The 20,664-nt window shown below is 40.7% G+C and overlaps 1 protein-coding gene across 1 annotated transcript in view; it reads left to right on the plus strand.

The window, feature by feature from the left end:
• The window catches only part of me1 (malic enzyme 1, NADP(+)-dependent, cytosolic), an 86,447-nt gene that overhangs the window by 49,927 nt on the left and 15,856 nt on the right, over nucleotides 1–20,664 (plus strand). Inside the window, exons 4-5 of the mRNA XM_084357942.1 lie at nucleotides 10,256–10,331; nucleotides 12,597–12,758. Of these exons, the coding sequence (XP_084214068.1) occupies nucleotides 10,256–10,331; nucleotides 12,597–12,758 (238 nt within the window). The remainder of the gene's footprint in view (nucleotides 1–10,255; nucleotides 10,332–12,596; nucleotides 12,759–20,664) is intronic.

Raw genomic sequence — 20,664 nt, forward strand, 5'->3', positions numbered from 1 at the left:
ATGCAAAAATAATTGCAGAATTAACAACCACAAACAAAGAAACGCCTTGTTTATGTTTATGAAGTAATAATAATAATAGGGGATCTTGTAATGATCACATTTATTTTTATTTTTGTCACTCCCTATATGGAAGCACTAAGCTCAGCACCCTTCAAGTAGTTGCCAGTTTGTTGCGCTTGCTAATGTTACTAACGCTAGCTAGCAAATGTAAAAGTTGCTAACGCTTGCTCATTAACGTAGCTAACATTGCTCACACAAGCTAGCATTAACATTGCTAATGTTACCTAATGTTCAAGTTGCAAAAGCTAGCTAGCTAATGTTAATGTTGCTAACACAAGCTAGCTAATGTTAGGGCAGTACAGTATGCTGTGCACGTACTGCAGATAACTGACATTTTGATGCTTTTTTCCACAAACTGGCATCGATATCTTAATCAGGATCAATACATTATCTAGGTTAATGGATTACCTGAGTATTCCAAGTAACATCAATACAAAAGTGAAGGCATGCTAAAACCACTATCTGGCAACCTACTTACATGGTTTTGAGAGCATAAAATGGACAGTAGATTGCGATTGTTTTTCACCAACCGCCTATGTTGTAAAATATGATGGCCCTCATCTAGTAACATATAGTACATGAATGATCTCCTCACTTCTCAGCCATGAAGAATTGGAAACTCTTAAAGCAGTTCTCCATCTGTTTTATAGTGGATATTAGCAGCTCGCCTGCCACCTCCCCAGACAAACCTAAAATTGAATACACATTTCTCTGTGAATGTCATGGAGAATACAATGGGCCATAAATCTTTGTCATCCACGCGGGGCTCAATGATTTTACAATATTCTCTTAACCTGTCTCCCATCGTCATGATCTTTATGTGTGTTTCTCATGAAAGGATGACCTGTTTGAATTTTAGGGAAGTTTTCTTGATCCGGTCCTGACCACTGTTGCTAACACAAAGCAGCAATGGCAAATAAACACGCTTCAACTCCTCCTCATGCAGTTGCTGCCCGGTTGCTTTCGAATGTGACTTTGCAACCCACATGAAACGTCATTGGCATGCCGCAAATGTCAGGATGTGTGTGAAAAGGCGAATAAATGGAAAACCTGGTTGCAGAGGGTTGAAACTCCTCTAATAGCCTGCTGGGTTCATCAGGTCTGTGCCTCTGATTCCTTTAGCAGGGCCTTTGTGCTGGAGTTGGCCTTTTCCTGCCGTTTCTTGCACCATGAGTTATGTAAGGCTGGCTGAGAGGAGAAGTTGGACAATTAGTTGTCTGGACACTCGACTGCTTCTCCTTCACCCGGACAGCTACAGTAGAAGATGTGCTTTGAAACCCCAGAAACTCAGAGTCTGGTTGCTATTTTCCCTCACCTGCAGGTCTGCCTGTGTCAGAGATTCCATGCCTTCTTATGTTTTGCCTCAGCGTGTTACCCGAAGTGATGAAAGGCCAATCAGATTGGCTAAACTGTGTTCATTTTGGCCTCGAATCCTCTAGAGTTTCCTTCGTCTCCGAGTCTGGAAAAGCTTCACGAGAGAAGATTAGTTGTTGTGTGGAGGCCCGGGCTGATTTCAGTGGGCTGCAGTGGAATGAGGTGGGGGTGGGTTTTGGTTTTCCGAGGCCAGCGACTGGAACTGGTTCTCACTTGTGTAAAAAGAGAGGGTGATTCAGGCAACGTGTTGAATCCTCGTAACGTGATGGAATCCTGACAAAGTCTGAGCGTGCCATGGCGGGTGGGAGGCTGACGACGGAGAAGAAGAGTGCATTGTCTTCAGAGAGTCACACTCTATGTAGAGAGGAGGGTGTGAAGGGAAAAAGGAAAGCGAAGGGACTGGAAAGAGAATTCCTGCCCAGCACGTTTCATTTCCAAGTGATGAGAGCTGTGAGTTCAACAGAAATTACTGGGTACAGTTGCTTCTTGCTACTGAGATCAATTCAAAAACTCACCCCTCAGGAATTGTACAGATGCATATTTTTCAGATGCAACAAACCCAGGCAACTGAAGGCTTACATGTGCTTAGACAGACACAGAGAGGTGGATTATGGCCTGAATCTTTGTGTTTGTTGAGCTGATGCAAAATTATTCACCCACAGCCCGGATCCCTTTGTCGTTTCTATTTATTTTTTTCTTTTTGTGTTTACAGAGCACTTTTTCCTCCTCCCAGAGCTCTGTTGCATATTTAGTTTCTTAGACGGTCATCTTTTCCATTGCAATTAGTTATTTTTAAAATGGGCAGAGTTTGCAACAGCTCAGGCTGCAGCATGAACATGGTTATTGATTGGCACAGCCAGACCCCCTGTTCTCACCAACTTTTCTTCTTCTCCTCCATTGGTTTAGTCAGTTGCTTGGCTGGTCCACGCGCTGCAGCATTAGAGCGTTATTCACGATGCCAACAGCTTCACTCCTTTGGCTTCACTTACGTAATTGCCTTGGAAATGATCAGTATGAACAAAACCAAGGGTACAGCTTAAGTAGTAAAACTGACTCTTGCTCTCCCGTTATGTGGATACTTAAAGGTAAGTTGCAGTTTGTGCATAAACTGAACTTAAGTTCTTCTCTTTCCATGGAAAGCCATTAGCTTATTAAATACCACTCAGGGAAGGAAGCAAGAAAGTTGAAACCAGCGGTCTCACTGCTTAAATATTGTGCTGTCAGTTCTTTTCTACAGCGTGTGGTCAGATACCACATCCAGTCATAGAAATTACTCTGTCTCCTTATGAGTGTGCTGTATGTCTGTGTGCACGAGCCGCTGTGCCGGGCTGTCTCGCTCGATGTTGTGCTGTAGCTCAGAGGACACTATGCTCACCTGATATGATGACAGACAGACGTCAGGCTCAGACCAGTGTCCTTTAGTGTAGTGACAAATGAACACATGGAGCCAAACCCAAGATGCTGGTTAATGTCTCATCGTGGCTTGAGATGAAATGTTTGGTTTACCTTGACGGAAATGTAACCAAGACACGGCTAGTGCCAGTAACAAGCTGAAGTCTCGTATCACTTTGTGTTTTTGTTTGTTTCCTACTTTGGCTGCTGGGAAACTGAGGTGTATTGAAAGCACTGATGATTGATCTGAATGCTGTAAGTACATATGTGCCCAGTGTTGAGGAGGCTACAGTGCTTTGAAACTGTAGGTGGTGAAGCCGCTACTCATTCCTCATATTTGATACTAGCAAGCTTGACCACAAGCTAGTTAGAAAAAGCAGCTTAACACACTGCTGCTATGAAACATGCTGTTCAGTGATATAATGAACAAATTCCTTAATTATTTTGTGGTATCATTTTTACATTACATTCACACCAAAAGCCAAGTCAGAGGCTCCAGTCTTACATTGCAGTTCGATACACTTCTCTAATAAAATAATGGCACATAATTGATTCACACAATTACCAAATAAAGTTAAGTTTAAGTTAAAAATATAGGTTATGTGTTCTCTACAATTTATCAGTTATCAGTCTAGACCATGGTCCAACCTCAGAGGGGATGAAGAGGGATGGCAGATTAACAAGGGCGATGCACTTTTGTCATTTTTCTAATTAGTGACGCACACCGGTTATGTCTGTAACTCAATTAGACCGAATTCTGTACAAAATGATTTGTTTGTATTACTGGATAGGGACTCCCCCAACGCAAGAATAATACAATATATAACTGGACTTAGTCTGATTATAGTCTAGGACTGATAATGATTTAAGCCAGACTAGCGCTTATCCAAAATAACAATATCTCCACCTTCGAGCACACTTTAAAAAGGCTGACACAGCAAATTTCTGGTAACAAATGGCCTCACACCAACATCTGTGGTTTATTACTGTGTTTTTAACTGGAGCAGATTAGTCTATTCTAATTAATTCCTAAATATTAATCTCTTATTTTTGGCAAGTGCATGATTTTGTTTCTGTTGAACTTCCCAGATTTAATAAAACCATGTCTCAAATATCCCAGCAGCTGGTCTGGCAGAAGGATCCCCTGTTAATTTTGGAGTGATGCTCCTGTTTGAACCTGTTTTGAAAAGCCATGGATCTCCACAGGGGAGTTCTCCCGTTGAATAGATGTGTTTTGCTTTCTTTCAAAGGCAGACAGTATCTTGATACCTCTCTGCTTTTTATACCATAATCTTCCTACTGAGCTGGAGTTTGCAGTGTATTAATTGTTCAGTCCCTGTTTCTATAACAAGATCATTTTGTGCCTGTATATGTAGGACCTCTGTATACTACATGACATAATTGAGTGTGTTTGTAGGACTACTACTGTCTGGGAGTGACTTTGTTGCTTTAAATTTACTGTCATAACCCTCATGTGAGGGACACACAGCTTCACATGGCTTGCGTAACCTGTCTTGTTGCGTAACCAAGATGCAGCGTGCCCAACAGCTCTGGGTAAATGAGAAAGTAATTAGTCTAACAATAACAGTTTTCGGGAGCCAATGACAGCTCCAGCTGGCTGCTGGCTGGACCAGGTACAGAGATGGATTAACTGTTTCTGTCCAGTACAGGTAACATCACTGAACAGTTCATTTAAATGTAAATTCTTTAAGATTGTATACAGTGCAAAATTTTGGCTTATTGGTATTTTCAGTCGAAAACATCAGTACGTCCTAAAAAGCTCAATACTGTAATGTTTTTTACTGTGCTACTGTGGCAGTTATGTAAGTCTTTAAAGAAAATTACAGTGTCCAAAGAAAAATGCTTAGCTATCTGATTAACTTTGTATGTTGTTGCACTCCTACTCAAGAAAATTACCAGAACTTCAAATTGTAGCGTTCTCAGTCTTATAACAACGCTCTTCACCCATGTTTACTTTAGATCGCACACTCCATATTTCACTGCTTGTCAATCTGGGTGTCAGGACACCACAAGGGATCCTGCGAGAAACCGTTAGGGGTCATGAGGTGAATCAATGAAAGGAGAATGTTTCTGCACATTTCTTTGTATTTTTGTGCCGGTTTCTCTATTTCTTCCTTTTTTTCTTGTAAATACTAGATACAGGTTTGACTGCTCCACTGTGACGCCCAACAAATATCTCAAACGGGATTGAGCCTTACCATGCCTTGTTTATACTCTTACAAAACTGTGGGTGCACTTCAGTGTGTAAGCTTCAGGGGGCTCTATTGGCAATAATAGAAATATGATATTTAGAATGATGTTTTCCTTTGTGTGACACTAACCTGAATGAGCCTTTTACATTTAAGGAGGCAACAGTTTGTCTTTCATGTTGCACCACTGTGTTTCCACAGTAGCCCAGAGTGTACAAACCAAAGAGCTCTAGAGTCGGCCTTTCACAAGGAGTGATCATTTGGTAGCAACCTGTAACCACACCACGAGATGCCACTACATCCTACACACTGCACCTTTAATTAACTTTGTAATATAAATCATCAGTGGGCTATGCGCTAAGAGCTGGAGTGACATCCAGGTAACATATTTCGACTGTTGTCGTGTAACAAATGACACAAAAACTGAGTATTTGCTCAACTTTCTTTATGATGTCAGTCCCCAAGCGCTATCTCTATAGCCGCTGTATCCCCTAGGTTCTACGATGTGACCTTTTAACACATATTAAATGTACATAACAGTTTAATCTGTGTTGAAGGGTCACAAGTAGGTGTTGCTTCATGCCGAAAGTGTTAGAAACCACTGGAACAGCACTGGACCAAGAGTTTGGTGTGCATGTACTACTTGAGGTGACAAGTAGGCCGAACGCCTAGAAATCAGTTAATATCCTTTGAGTAATGTAGTATTTTCTTTACATTGACAGGAAATTATACATTCTGGCATGAGAAAACGTATAATAGGTTTAATTTCCTCAGCTTGTACAAGATCTTAGACACTTGTTTTTTCAAGTTATGCATTAACAAAACAAGAATTGTCTTCTTTGCTTAGCTGACATTTACCACTTCCCTCTGGTCAGAGTCACACTACAAGATGTTGGCTCCAATTAGGCCCTTTCAAACACATTTAGAAAATCAAGTGGAAAATACCCTGTCATAATTTTTCTCAGGGGACACCGACCAACCGTTAAAACCTGTCTGTTGTGGCAGATTTGGAGCTTAATTAGTTGGAGAAATCTCATAGTGCGTGACCGTGACCTTTAACACTATTTTCACAGTCTTTTCTCTCTGATTTGTGTCCACTGTGTCAGTTGAACCTTGTGTGGCTTGCTAAGTGAGGGCGTCCAGCACAGTGAAGATTAAGGTTATGCACTGGAGGTGAAGAATGGTGACTGGTTGTGTTTTGTGTGGACACGGGTCAACGATCGGAGGCCGGCTTCCTCATGGGGCTAAGAGTGTTTTGGGGTCATGGTGTGGAAAGCAGCTTTTCCTCCTGCCAGCTTCCACGGTCCCTGGGGTGTGTTTTGTGTTGGGCTGCAGGTCAGCGGTGGGGCTGTTTCAGGCCATCAGGTTGTTTTCTTTACCCTCTCTGTTCTGGCCACACTCTTACAGGAGGAGCCAGACATGGCAGCTCAGTGCTTTGTGGCCCTCCTCTCATCTAGAAAATGGGGCGACTGCTATTCATTGTGGTTATTTCAGCAGCAGCAGTCTGACAAACACACACACACTCACACAGACACACAAAAACACACACATAATTCAAGGCATCTAAAGGCATGAATATGAGGAAAAATATATCATACTCTCATTTGAAGAAATAAAACTCAGTGAAGGTTTTGGCACTGGCCAAAGGGATAGGCTACCTGCTCATCAGACAGCTGTAAGTAACGGATTAACAGTTTGAATAGTTAGCTGAAAGTTATGGATAAAGTACAGTCTGAATAAATAAAATGGTAATGAAATAGGTTAAAAAAGAGAGTTTACAAAGTTGATATTTGTTGAATAGCCTTCTAAAAGTAGGCCGACAGATAATCATTTCCAATAGTGAGCTAAAAATAGGATTGGATACATGGCAAAAAACTAAAAGAAATGGTTCTGGCACTGCTCATAAAGGGATTGGCTACTTGCTCATCAGACAGGGCAGAGGGTTTACCACTAAAAAGGCAAATCCTAACCCAGCAGTAACCCCTTGAAGAAATTTGGACAAGCCAAAATGACTTCATTTTACAACAATGTTTCTCACAGCAAATACGTTAAACACATCTAACCCTGACCCGGTTTACCACATACACACACAGCGTAGTGATCTCCGGACCGCAGACAAAAAGCTTTCATATCATACACATCCTCATGACAGCTGCTGTATACTGTCATTAAGCACTTTTATTTTCCATTTCAAAAGATCGTCATTATCTTAAGAGACGGTGGTGATGGATTGAAAACAGCCTGACATCATGAGATACTGTAGATTAGCTCTCTGATGCTCTGGGTACTGTAAGAGGAGTTTATGTGTGTGTGAGTGTTTGTGTTGTTTTTTTTAATGTTAAAATGTGTCACAGGCACTCCTGCAGCTCTACATCACTGTACTTGTCAGGGTCAAAGGTCATGAGGTCGACAACTCCTCTGAAATGCGACGAGAAGTGGGAGAAAATGAGAATTGGACGAGGAAAGGAGTGATGGAAAGTGGATCCTGAAATGTTTTTGGTAACCGTCAGTTTGACAGGAATTAGGCTTTATTGCCGTCCTTCCTGTCTGCTTTCATCCGTCTCAAAAAGTTGTTTTCCAACAATCATAATGCGGCCAACCTTTCAGCTCCGATGCTGTTCTTTCCCATAAATTTCTCATTTTGCTGTTGCCGGCAGTGGCTCATGTCCTCCCAGCTTCAGGTAAACAAACACAGCAGGCTGCACTCTCTCCCCTCTCTCTCCTCGCTCACACTCGTCCACTGTAGAAAGACAAAACTAGTCCAGCTCCCTACAGGTCCCTGTCCCCGCTGTGCAGACTCTTTTAAATCATCAAACAGCACAATACAATATCATGCACACATGTTTCGATGTGCAAATGTATGCAGATGTACGTCATTACATTGCAATAAAAGTTGAAACGTGTGTAAAATGACTGATGCCAGATGTTTGTGGCCTGCTGACCTTTATGTGACCTGCAGAGCTCTTTGCACAAGAGAAACGACTGTCTTTAAAAAAAACTGTCAATCTTTTTTTTTTAATCAGTCATGCTCTCTTCCTGTCTTTTCAAATTCTTGTTATGTTCTTTTCATTTAACGTAGGGCTGCAAATAACAACTTATTTTCCATTAGTAATTAATCTGTCGATGTCAAGGTGACGTCCTCAAATGTCTTTTTTATTGGACCAACAGTCCTGACAATGGAGAAGCTAAAATCAGAGGATGTTTACCACTGGACTGAAAGAAAGAACAAGATCCACAGATCACTATAGATTTAAATGAATTGCAGATGATCGTTAGATGTACTTACTGTAACTTAATTGGACAGTTCATCCCGCTTTGGTCAAAGATTGGTGGTGGTTCAGGTTGTAAGATTTTGACGGACAAAAAACATTCTGACAGTAGAAAACTCAGACAGTTCATATTCTCATATGAATATAAAGGTTTATATCACTCAAAGGTGAGGAGTTGTGTGCTTCAACTTATATTAAAGCTACATTGCATTACTTTGTCCTTCAACTTTGTTTTCTATTCAGATCCACTTGCCTTCTTAAAGTTCATTTTAAGATACAAATATTGGGTATTTACACTGAATTGCTGATTCTGGCTCTATGGATGGCAATATCAGTCTGTCATCCATTTTCGTCCATCCTGAAATCTTTCAGCAACTATTCACAGTATTGCTATGAAATTTTGTAGACATTCATAGTAACCAGATGATGAAGCCAACTCACTTTGGTGGTCCTCAGATTTTTCCTCAGACTTGGGGATGGGCCATCTGACAATTTTAGATCATGATCGATCTTGATTGAGGAATTTATTTAAACTTTTGTTTCCAAAGTCCACATTACCTCAATGACTAGCAGATCCGTGCTATGTAAACACGGCAACAAAGTCATGTGCGTAGCCAACTAGATGACTAGATGATTTACTTCTATCTTCGGTGCAATATTGGACTTTAATTTTGGCAATGGAGAAACTCACAGTCTATTTCAAGTCTAGTTATTGTCTACAGGGCATTTCAAATTGAGACTAAACGGTGCAATTTAGATGTGGATCATGATTTCAATTAAATAGATTGTGATATTTTTTGGCCAGATCGGCCACACTGATGATGATGAAAATTATAGCTCCTCCAAACTGGTTTATAACCAAATACCTGATACATGTAGATGAAATTGGCTGTATTGTGTGTAGTACTGGCTAGTTAGCAAATGAAAGCATGCTAAAAAGCTAAACTAATATGGAGAAACGTAGTAAACATTACCTGCTAAACATCAACATGTTAGCATTTAGCCCAAAGCACCACTGTGCCTGAGTACAGCTTCACCGAGGCGTTAGCATGGCTGAAGACCGTCTTAAATGGAAACCGATGCTTACAGTGTCCGCTCCACATCCCTGACTTCTCAAAGCATTTTTATATGACACTTTTACGTCTTTCTTTTATCTCTATATTTCACTCTTACTTTTCACAGTGTGTCATACTGTTTCTGTTTGACATTTCTCCATTGTCTTCTTCCACAAGCATTGACCTGGGAAGGGTTTTTACTTTATGAGCAGATTCTTGCAAATAGTGATGTTTTTACTGTCACTGGCACATGGAGGAGGTGTTGCCCCCATGCATTAACCAGATGGGTGCGTTGGGTATAGGAAAGGCGCCGCATCTGGACCCCACGCATAGAGATGATCTCTTTATCCTGGGATTGTCCCAGAGGGAAGGACGTTGATGCTGAGGGAGCAAGGAAAGGAAACAGGAAGGGTTGGTAGGTGGGGGGATGCTAAGATGAATGAATATTTGGGGGACCTCAAGGGTCCAAAGCAAACTCCCCACAGAGGCCCTGGGCTCTGGGCTTAACATTCAAATCCCAGGTGCCATCAGTATTCAATAAAGTCGTGGTCAGAAGAAAGAAAAGCAGAGAAGAAATAGCAGCTTAACTTCAAACAGTCTCTGAGTTTGAGCTCAAAGCTGTTTTTCCTTTAAATCTCAGATAAGAAGTTTTTAAGTACAAAGTGGTCATGAGTTGGTTGAGTTCTTGTGTTGCCATTGATTGTGCCAAGATTATTTAAATGATATTATGTTTCATTAGAGTGCAGCCTGACATTAAACTTGAGTGAGAAAGAGGAAGACCATCGAGCGGTGTGCCCTATGATGCCTTTTCAACATGTAAAAAAGTGTGGTCTCTTTCTCTTTTTCTTTTTCCTCTGCTTACTTAAGTTCTTCTGTTTGTTTTCCTGTGTTCCAGGGGGCTCTTCATCACTATTCATGACCGTGGACACATTGCAACACTCCTCCAGAACTGGCCAGAAAAGGACATCAGGGTAAATTATATTACACAAACAGTGGGATGAAGTATGATCATATTCATGTTATTCCAGCACTCCCACATTACAAAAAGCTTAGAATCTAAGTCCTGTTTTGTGTGACTTTACAAAAAAAAAGGCTAACACAGCAAGGTATGTGTAAAAGTGCAAAATGTCGGGATATCAATTAGTCAACATTAATTGAGTGCTGAGGACAAGACAGGAATATAATACATTTTTCTTGTCAACAAATGACCAAACCAATAATGAATTGATCCAATTAATAAGTATCCAGAGTCTAGTTTGTCTTATTCCTCTGCCATAGAGCTCCACTGTTGTCCAGAAAATATGAAAACTGAAAAAGAGCCACACTCTTGCAATGAGTCATGTTGCTTCAGTGCCAGTAAGGAGGCATAAATACATGCTAGCTAGCACACCTTAAAATGTAAAAAAAAATGAAACCCTGTTTAAATAAGGTTTTCTACAAACAACAGTGCCGAGTTGTTTTAGAAAAACAAATTCATTTTTGATTCAAAAGACCTGTTTAACTTCTGTTTTAGGATTTAATGGGCTTGGAGCTGAGAGCCAGAGACAGGAAATGGAAGTATTGAGAGATGGACTAACATATTATTGGTTTTGGTCTTTTCATGGAATTTGCAGACAATTCAAAAACACAGAAAATCACCAGGCTTCTTCTTTAATGTACTTTAATTTAGCATGCAATATACGGTATATAATTTTTATTGATATGATCATATAGTATGGATTATGAGCGGCACACAAGCAACACAACCAAAAGATTACTTATTTTCAGCAGGAGAGGAAGCAGCACACATCCATCAGCAGCGCATGTTGCTATGATGTTAAAATACATGATTGTCTCTAAGGAGAAACACTCGCAGAAGACATTATCTGAAGTAGTTTCACAACTCTAGGATAAACAGTTTTGAGTGAAAGCGGTCCACGATACTTCTCATAACAGTGAGAAAATGAACACTTGCTGTAATATGATCCTAAATGACAGACAAGCAGAAAAGCTTTGCAATGTTAACTGATAAACTTTAAATAAAATACAATAAAATACAATACTGATGATGGTTTTTAAACTATATTGAGCTCCTTTGTCTTTTTGTAAACTGAAGAAGGTGGACCTGTCTTGGAAAATGAATAAATTATAAATTGCTTTTGTGAAATTAAACACCGCTAAGTACCTTCAATGGTTTGATATTTAATCACGATAGAAAACACATTGTTTTTATTACCGTTAGTAAGTAGTAATCATTGCTCTTGGTAATAAGAAGTGAATCATAACCAGGCTGTTATTAAAAATAGTGAATGCTCCAAAAAGTCGGTTCTCTTGACCCTCTGTATTGGCCATTTCCCAAAAGCCTGAAATATTCCTTTAATCTTCTGTAAAGAGCAGCTATGTGCAAGTCATAATCTAGTCATACTCAGAATGACGAAACCAGTCGGCATTCCTGGCATGTCAAATATACCTGCAGCCTCAGCCACCTGTTCACAGCTGTCAACAGCAGGGCATTTACCTCAGCGCTGACACGCTGCATCTCATTGTCAGGGTGGTCTTATCGTAAACTCAACTAATATGGCCTACTTTTAACATTTCCACGGAGGGAGGGCAAACAGGAGCCGAGGTAGTCATCCACTGATAAGCGTTGGCAGCCATCCTGTCACATATTAACCAGTGACAGTCGGGGGGAAAAAAGCTGCTAATGGTGTTAAGTATGGTAATTATTGATTTTAAACACTAAAGTGGGAAAACTAATGACACCCTTTAAACCGGTCAGATTGTGGGAGGAACGGGCTGTTAAAACGTTGTGCCAGAGTTATCTGCGTCACTCCAAGGGTGGAAAAAGAAAAACTCAAATTAAACACTTCTGCTGCTGATATTAGCTGTTACACAATTGATTTGTTTCATGCTGTGGAATCAACCTGGAGGAGCGCATTTATTGCTCGAACAGTAAAGTAACTAGTGAGTGGAAAGCCAGGAGGGTGTAGGAGGACCTGGCTTACAGAGAGGGAAAAAAACATGTTTCTGGGTAGCAGGGTGGACTTGTTTTGGTAAAAGAAGATTTGAGCTCACGAGGCATGGAGGCAGAACTGCTGCTTTGTTATTTTCTCATTAAATTGCGTATAAATGTGATGTAATATCTAATTTGAGAAATAACCTACATGTAGCGGCATTATAGACATATTGAAATTGTTTACGTGGTTGGTGTGGCTAGCTATTGTAGTTTATGGCTAACACTTAATGTTGATTAACAGGCTGTGTGTGTGACGGATGGAGAGAGGATCCTGGGGCTGGGAGACCTGGGCTGCTACGGTATGGGCATCCCAGTGGGCAAACTGGCCCTCTACACAGCCTGTGGAGGGATGCCGCCACAGCAGTGCCTGCCCGTTATGCTGGATGTGGGCACAGACAATGAGGTAAGGGCTGAGGTCTAATGTGACACACTGGTTTACTGCTTTTCAAAGGAAAATATTGTTCTTTTTTCACTATTGATACATTGCTACATTACATACAATTATAATTGTTCTACTCATAACACATATGGTATGCTCATTATAAGTTGTCACAGAATCAATAAGTCAACAATATATAAAGTAGGTAGGTAAGGTAGCTTCCATAAATCAGCCAAAGGATAACATGACTAATAGTCTGAAGTCATGCTAACGGCTCTGTGAGGCTACCATGTTCACCATCTTTGTTTAATGTGTTAGTGTACATTTGCAGGTAACACTTTACAAAAACGGTACACAAAAATGTGAGTCGTGACAAAGTGAGGAACTGTCTCACAGTTAAGGAATCTTTATTCAAGGTTCAAGGTGCTAGCTTCAGAGCAGCTGGGGCTGGTAGAGCGTCTGACTCAACTCAGGATGGATTTAATTCAATTAGATGGAACTCTAATCATCCCTGAAATTAGGTCATTATAGCCCCAAGTAGTAATGATCAAGTGTGTTTGGTCTTCCTGCTCACCTCTCAACTCTACTGCCCCAGACCCTTAAACTCAAAATATTGCTCCCACAATATGCCGTGAGTACATGATACAGTACGCCAGTAGGGAAATGATCCTTATCCACCTTGGCCAGGCAGCCCTTGCCTCAGACGTCAGTCAAGAAAAAGAAAACAAATCTCACATTTTGCAACCAGGAACACCCCTTACATGAGTGAGCTGCTCAGCTCCATTGATGGACGCCAGCTGGGAAAGCACCTCTCCCCTCTGCCAGCCTATGAGTGTGGCAGCCAGCAGAGCTGGAGTTATACACCTATGGTCTCTGTTCTCTATGACAGCGTCCCTGAAAGATGATTCAAACTCTGTGCAGGGCAGCACGTGTAGCCTTAAACAGACCAAAATAAATCTGTGTGCACTTCTATATATACACAACTCTTGGTCTTGGCCAAGGGCGTGGCAACCTCAGATGCCCGACACAGCTGAGCTCAGCCTGTCAGGAGCTGTCCTTCGTTTTCCAAGACAGTCTTCACATGACTCAGTCGCTGGAGTTCAGTTTCAACCAAAGCAAATGTCTCAAGTGGACGAAGGATGAGAGACGCTGCTGAGGATAGATGAGCACATAAAATAAAGCAAGAAATGTAAGTAGCAGAGAGAATATGGAAGAGTTGTCAGATTGGGCAGAGAGCAAGAATTAGAGAAACCCACTGGTTTCATGCAGGTGATGGCATCATTGATGGCCTGAGATCCCGCCATGACAGCACTTACCCAATACACACTTCATCAGAGTTCTCCGGGTCACAGCAGGCAGCCCTGCATTATAACAATGGAAACACTGCAGTCTTCCCAGAAAGCCCATTAAAGATATCATATTTCTACATTAGTCCATTTGGTGCCATTGGGCCAGGATAAAGAGAGTAAAAATCATCCTTCACTCTGCCAAGTCTTCCACCTCTGCTCGTTATCTTTACAGGCCTGCAGGATGCACCTTAGCATTACCTTTGGATGTTTTCCAGTACTGGCATTGGTATTTCACAATGTGTCTCCCACTACTCTGAGTGGCTCTGGTTTAGGGTGATAGTACCATCTGCAGATTAGATTCATCTTTAAGACATTCATGGCCATCACAACACAACTTTAACAAGATGCCTCATAGTCTTTGACCCATACTTGTATGATTTTGGCTCGTACCTGCTGCCACAGTGGGAAGAAGGGAAAAACCTGAAGAGAAAAACACATGAATTTCACATGTGATTATGTCCATGTGATTCTGCACATAGGAAATTTATCATGTGAAAACATGTTGATATCATGTGAGAAATATGTGGAACACAGTAAAACATGTTCTTTGTGCAAAGGAAATGTGGTTTGGAACATTTTCAATTTATCAAACCCATATGAATACCCATGTGAAACCTATGGGTTTGCATGTGAGACTCATGTAAATACCAATGTTAAACCCACACAAATGTCCTGCATCTGGTCATGTGATTAACCAGGCCTCAATTTCTAACTTTATTCACTGATTTGTGTGAAACTGGATCATATTTGAATGGATAAAATGTTCTCTGGTTTCCTCTCTAATCGTCCTCGGCTGCTCACTCTTAACTCTTAACTCTCTGTGATACACTACATGTGGAGAACATGGGAAGTTCATGTGTTTTTTCTGTGAGGGATGTGTCGATGCACATGGATGCAGAACTCACGATCAGTCTGTTGCAGTTGACACTTTTTCTTTCCATAAGTTGGCCGAGAAGATTGATACCACCCTCATGTTTGTTTGTGGAACAAGCAGACAGAGTTCAGAATTACAGTTCTCTTCCCAACACCTCCAAAGCTCACTCATTATCACGTTGTAAATTGTTTGTTTAACAACACAACAAAAACAGAAATGTTAAAATTACAATTTGTGGTTTCAGGGGAGTTCATGCTCCTGTGATCAACAGCTGAATCTGTCAGCTGGAAACATAGCTGGAGACACTTTTTTAAATATGAAGTAGTACTGATATAGTGAGTATTACACTGGAAATGAGACTCTAAATCAATGGCATTAAAATAAAGACAATAGTGAGCACAGACCGGGATTTCAACTTTTATTTCTAGTTGATATTTGGTCTGAACGTCTAACGTTTGTTAATCATTTTTAATTTGTGCAGTTGTAAGTTGAAAGAAAGACAATGTTGATTAGTGTCTTGATAAGCGCTCACTGTTGTAAAGTACATGCATAAGTACTTGGAGCGTTACAGCTTTGACTACTCCAAACCATGACTTGTGGCGCAAACTGCACAAACTGGAAACATAGTGGCTGTTGTGGATTAACAGTTAACATGGCCTTTCATCAGTCAGGAGGTTGCTGGTTTGATTCCCAAACGTACAATTGTATTTGTTTTTGCTTTAATAACACATCTATAATGTTCAAATAAGAGGATACTGTGGCTCATAAACTACAAAACAACAGAACCAGTTTGAACGTTTGGTCACCGGCGGCTTATTTCCCAAAATGTTCAACTGTTTCTCTAATGTTATATTAAATACAGGTACTAACTAGACACAATTACATACTGTATATGCACAGGGACAAATCTTTCTTCAAGCAAATGCATACACAAATATAGTATTTCTGCTTATGCAACTGTAAATGAAAAAGATAGAAAAGGGCTTTTACTGTAGTCTGCTTGGCCGTGGCCGACTTTATCCAGTTTTCTAGTATTCTAAAGGGATGACAGGCTAAATGAGTTGTAATGGGATAAATGGGCTATTGTGTGTACGTGCGTGCGTGTGTGTGTGTTTTTCTGGACTGGCCTCTTATGGGAAGCAGGATAGCCTGCTGCCCCTCCGTACCCCGTCTCTGCCCTGACTATGAAGGCATGATGGGAGCAGATGGAGGTGGGAGACTATGAGGTAGTGGTAGCTGTAGCTAATTATTAAAATGACTGTTATTATGGGATTATATTTGTCCTTGAGTGGTGATGGGGGTAGAGAGAGGCAAGCAGGCACACATCCAAACAGTGAAGCAGCCAGACCCCCTGACTGAGACATACTTTTGTTTTGTTTTTTAATCAAATAATTCAACATTTTTGGAAATACATTTATTAGCCTTCTTGCCATGAGTTAGATGAGAAGATTGATACCAGTCTCATGTCTGTGTGCTAAACAGGAAGCTGGTTAGCTATCCTAGCAAAAGAACTGAAACACAGGAAAACAGCTAGGTGGCACCTCCAAAGCTCACTAATTCTGTAAATAGTCCAAAAAATAAATCTTAACATTTTGTATTTCTTCCTGTTTCCATTTTTTGTGATAAGCTAACTAGCTGCAGGCTGTTCTGTAGCTTCATTTTTGGCATGCAGACAGGGTGATATCAGTCTTCTCCTCTAACTCTCATCAAGAACATAAATGAGCATATTTCCTGAAATGAACTACTCCTTTAATCTTATCAGATCATGAGATGGCTCTGAGCCTGTAAAATGTCTGTTTGGATACTGAGGAATTGTTATTTTTCCAGCAGGGGAATGTGGTAGCTGTGTTACATCGTGTGAGATCCAGCAATAAACTCTCACTACCTGGACAGCTCTTATCTCTTTTACTCGCGCAGTACAAACAAGACATAGAGACATGCGTATCTGCAGAGAATGTTTTCTCTGCGTCGTCCTGTTATCTCCCCGGACTGTTTCTGTGTGTGTCTCTCTGGGCCTGATGTCACCTGGAATAACCTCAACACACACACTGAAAAGAGAGTCGGTGATGTCATCCAGGACAATATGCTGTTTGTGTGTCTGTACTGGGTGGGCTTCTATGTGTCCAGTGTCCGTCTGGTGTCCTTTACCCCGAACAGGTCCAGTCTATTCTTGATGTTTGGCCTTGTTCCACCATTCAAATTCATTTTTTCACAAATGCTGCAGCCCATTTCTAACACTGAAAGTTTAATGTTAAACTACTTGAACTACTACTTCCTCATCAGAAATGCAGAGCAACAGTGCAGTCACATACAACCTTATATTATCAGTCCAACAGTTGTTGCAACAGTGAAAGTGGAGCTTGTGGGTCTCCAGCAAGCATGAACTGTAAACCCATACACGAGGACTAATCCCTTCTGAGAGAAAAGGGGCTGTACAACACAAAGGACAGCTTAGCCAATCAACAGTAGATAATCTGGGACAGAAAGACAACTCATGTCAACAGTTCAGCACAGTGTCAATGAGGTCAGCCCACTTGAAAGTGACTCAGATTGATCCCATGCACCTATAATGCAGCTCCATCTATTTCACCTTTAAAGTAGGACTGCATTATTAATCCAAATATTACTGAAATCACAATGTGGCCAAGTGCCATAACTGTAGGAGCTTTAACTTTTTAATAAAGCTCTTGTTCTCCAGATGTGAGAAACATGTTTGTTCGGTACAGTCCTGAACACATGTCCCATCGTCATGATTTTATGTTGCCCATGTTGTGTTTTTTAGTAAAAATGAAATTGTGATGCAAAAATGATCATTCCCTCTAATTGTGAATCATTTATAATATTTACCAACATACTGACAATACCAAATTGTTCAGCCCTACTTTAAAGGGTAAGTTCACCCAAAAGTCAGAGTTCAATCATTACTCACCCCCATGCTGATGGAAAGGTGTGAGAAGTTTTGTAGTTCACAAAACATTTCTGGAGCTTCACAGCAAAACAGCGTTGCAGCATTCTCCCAAGCTACCAAAGTAGATGGTGACTTATTTTAAAATGTAAAAAAAAAAACAAAGGAAAAAAACATAAATTGTCTTCAGCTCTTCTGTTGTAATCCAAGTCTCCTAAAGCCCTTGGATCATAAAATACTTCAAAAAGATATTATTTACAACCTTTCTTAAGCCGGAACCTTCATTGTAACTGCTAAGTTTAAAGTGTAAGCTTGCACCCTGTCTGAACTGGGATCTGAATTTATCCTTCAAATGCAGTCTTGTCGGTGTGTAAATGGACCGAATAACAAAATCGAGACTCACCGTCACACACCATAACTTCACTGAAGGCACATTAGCTGCGAGTGAAACTCCACTGCAGAGGTGAACAACTCCAAAAGTGCTTTTTTTCATCTTTCTCCTTGCACGCTCTTGCATCATATTTTGAAACTACCTCCATAAGCCTTCTCTGATATCAATCCACTTCTCTGTGGGATCACATGAAATGTTTTGCTTGTTTTGGTTACAGTTGAACTTGGCCACCTCCAGCCTATTACTGCCCATTAAAAGCTTGCCAGGAAATGAGTTGTCAACTTCAAATAAATATTGCTTGAAATAAACCTCCTGAGCTGTTCTTGGACATGACAACTCTTGACCCTGCCATGGAAAGGTGGCCGCTGCTTTCTCCAAGCCACGCTCATCTTAGTGGCACCCTCTAATTATCCATCTCCAGCAGTAAAGGTCGCCTTTCCCAATGAGACACGACAACACTCCGGATACAGTTCCCTAGCCTTTGGGATTGAGATTCCCTGGAAGTCAAAGTTTACAGAGTGTAGCACATTTAAATCATGAGTCCATCTTTCAAAAGCTGTCTAGAGAGGAATCTACAGCCATGCTCTGTCAGACAGGTGCAGCACGTCAAATACTTACTTGATAAAATATGTGCAGATTAGTCTGTGAGCACTCCATCACTGTGGCACTTACTTCCACCTAATTCATCACAGTCTCACTCTCTCTTTCATTCTGTCTGTCTCACTGTTTCACACGCATGGCTTCCCCTCAGCCTCACTTCCTTGCTGCATCCCTCTCATTCGTCAAAATACTAAGGTGCAAAGGTTCACCGGTGCTGCTTTTTCATCTCTTTCACACTGTTAGTTTGCCTCTGAAGGACTGTTTGGTCGATGTGAATTTAACAAATGATGATCCAGATTCCTATCGTCCATATAGTCACATATTTACATCCATCTTTCCAATTGGCTCTCCTACAGGAGCTCATTGAATTTCCAACTATTCTTCCTTGTGTTCTCACTTGGAGATGGCAGTGTTGGTCTGTTGGTCCACTTTGGTACAGACTGAAATACCCCAACTGCTTTTGGATGTACTGCCATGAAATTTAGTAAAGACAGCCATGCCCTCCCCAAAATGATAGCAATAGCTTTGTCTGATACTTGAAGGGACTGTGTGGAGTTTTTGACCACAAGTAGCATTATGGCACAATGTCTTTACCACCAGGTCCACATTTCTTTGTATTGTGTACAAATATGCAAATGTTGGTGATGTGATTCATACTCTGCTGATTGTGTCATGCTATTCTGCCAATCAACGATTAGTTGCATTATTGTGTAATGACATAAAATACTAAAACGTTAGCATCACAAATGATTTAAGATGCACACGTTACATAGAGCACCTTTAAGTTTATAACCAAATACCTGCAAAAGTAGTGACATTCCCATCAGCCTCAGCTGTACTAAGTGTTTAGTGGTCAAAAGCAAATGTTAGCATGCTAACAAACGCTAAAATGATAAACACTGTAAAAATTACTGCTGCTCAACATCAGCATGTTAGCAGTGTCATTGTGAGTATATTAGCATGCTGACGTTAGCATTTAGCTCATGATGCTAGTGACACTAGTGTAGCTGGAGACTCATTAGTCTTGTTACTTCTACTCTCACTTGCTGATGTAGTTAATCTATAGACTTAACAAGGCCCTCAAAATGCTAAGCTAATGTACAACCAGATGCTAAGCATACAAATATCTGGAGCACAGAAAGTCTAAAACACTGGAGAGTTCAGATGCACTTTTTAAACAAAACATCTTGAATGAAGCAAAAAAAAAAGATGCAACATTATATATGTATATATATTACTGTATATATATATTACAATAAAACATTTATTGAAACATCAATCACTAGTAAGTGTGCTGTGTGAGGTGATGTGACAGGAGGTTTTTCTGTAGGATCACACACACATGGTCCACATTAAAAGTGGAGCTCTAAGGTCCACCGAGACACAGGTGTGTGTATGTGTGTGTGTGAAGGTGTACTCTCATACTGTATATGTCTCTCCTCTCTCTTTAATTTTCACATCCAGCAAATGTCAAGACTGGACACAAATCACACACACACACACACACACACACACACACACACACACACACACACACACACACACTCTTCATCAAAACATTCCCCGAGTTCCTCTGTTACTCCTGGTACTGAGAGTTTTATAGTCTGTACGAACTTGCAGGAGATACACACACATACACCCACATTTTTTTTACATAGGCATTGAAATATGATGAGAATATATGATGATGATGATGATGATGATGATGATGATGATGATATCACTGATGAATGTCAATGGGGTCATTTAGGATTTGAGATTTTTAACACAAATCCTGTGTGAGTTTACATGAACAGCAGGTCAGCATTTAC

Source organism: Pagrus pagrus (assembly GCF_965226575.1).
Source record: "Pagrus pagrus genome assembly, chromosome: 7".
Lineage (NCBI taxonomy): Eukaryota > Metazoa > Chordata > Actinopteri > Spariformes > Sparidae > Pagrus > Pagrus pagrus.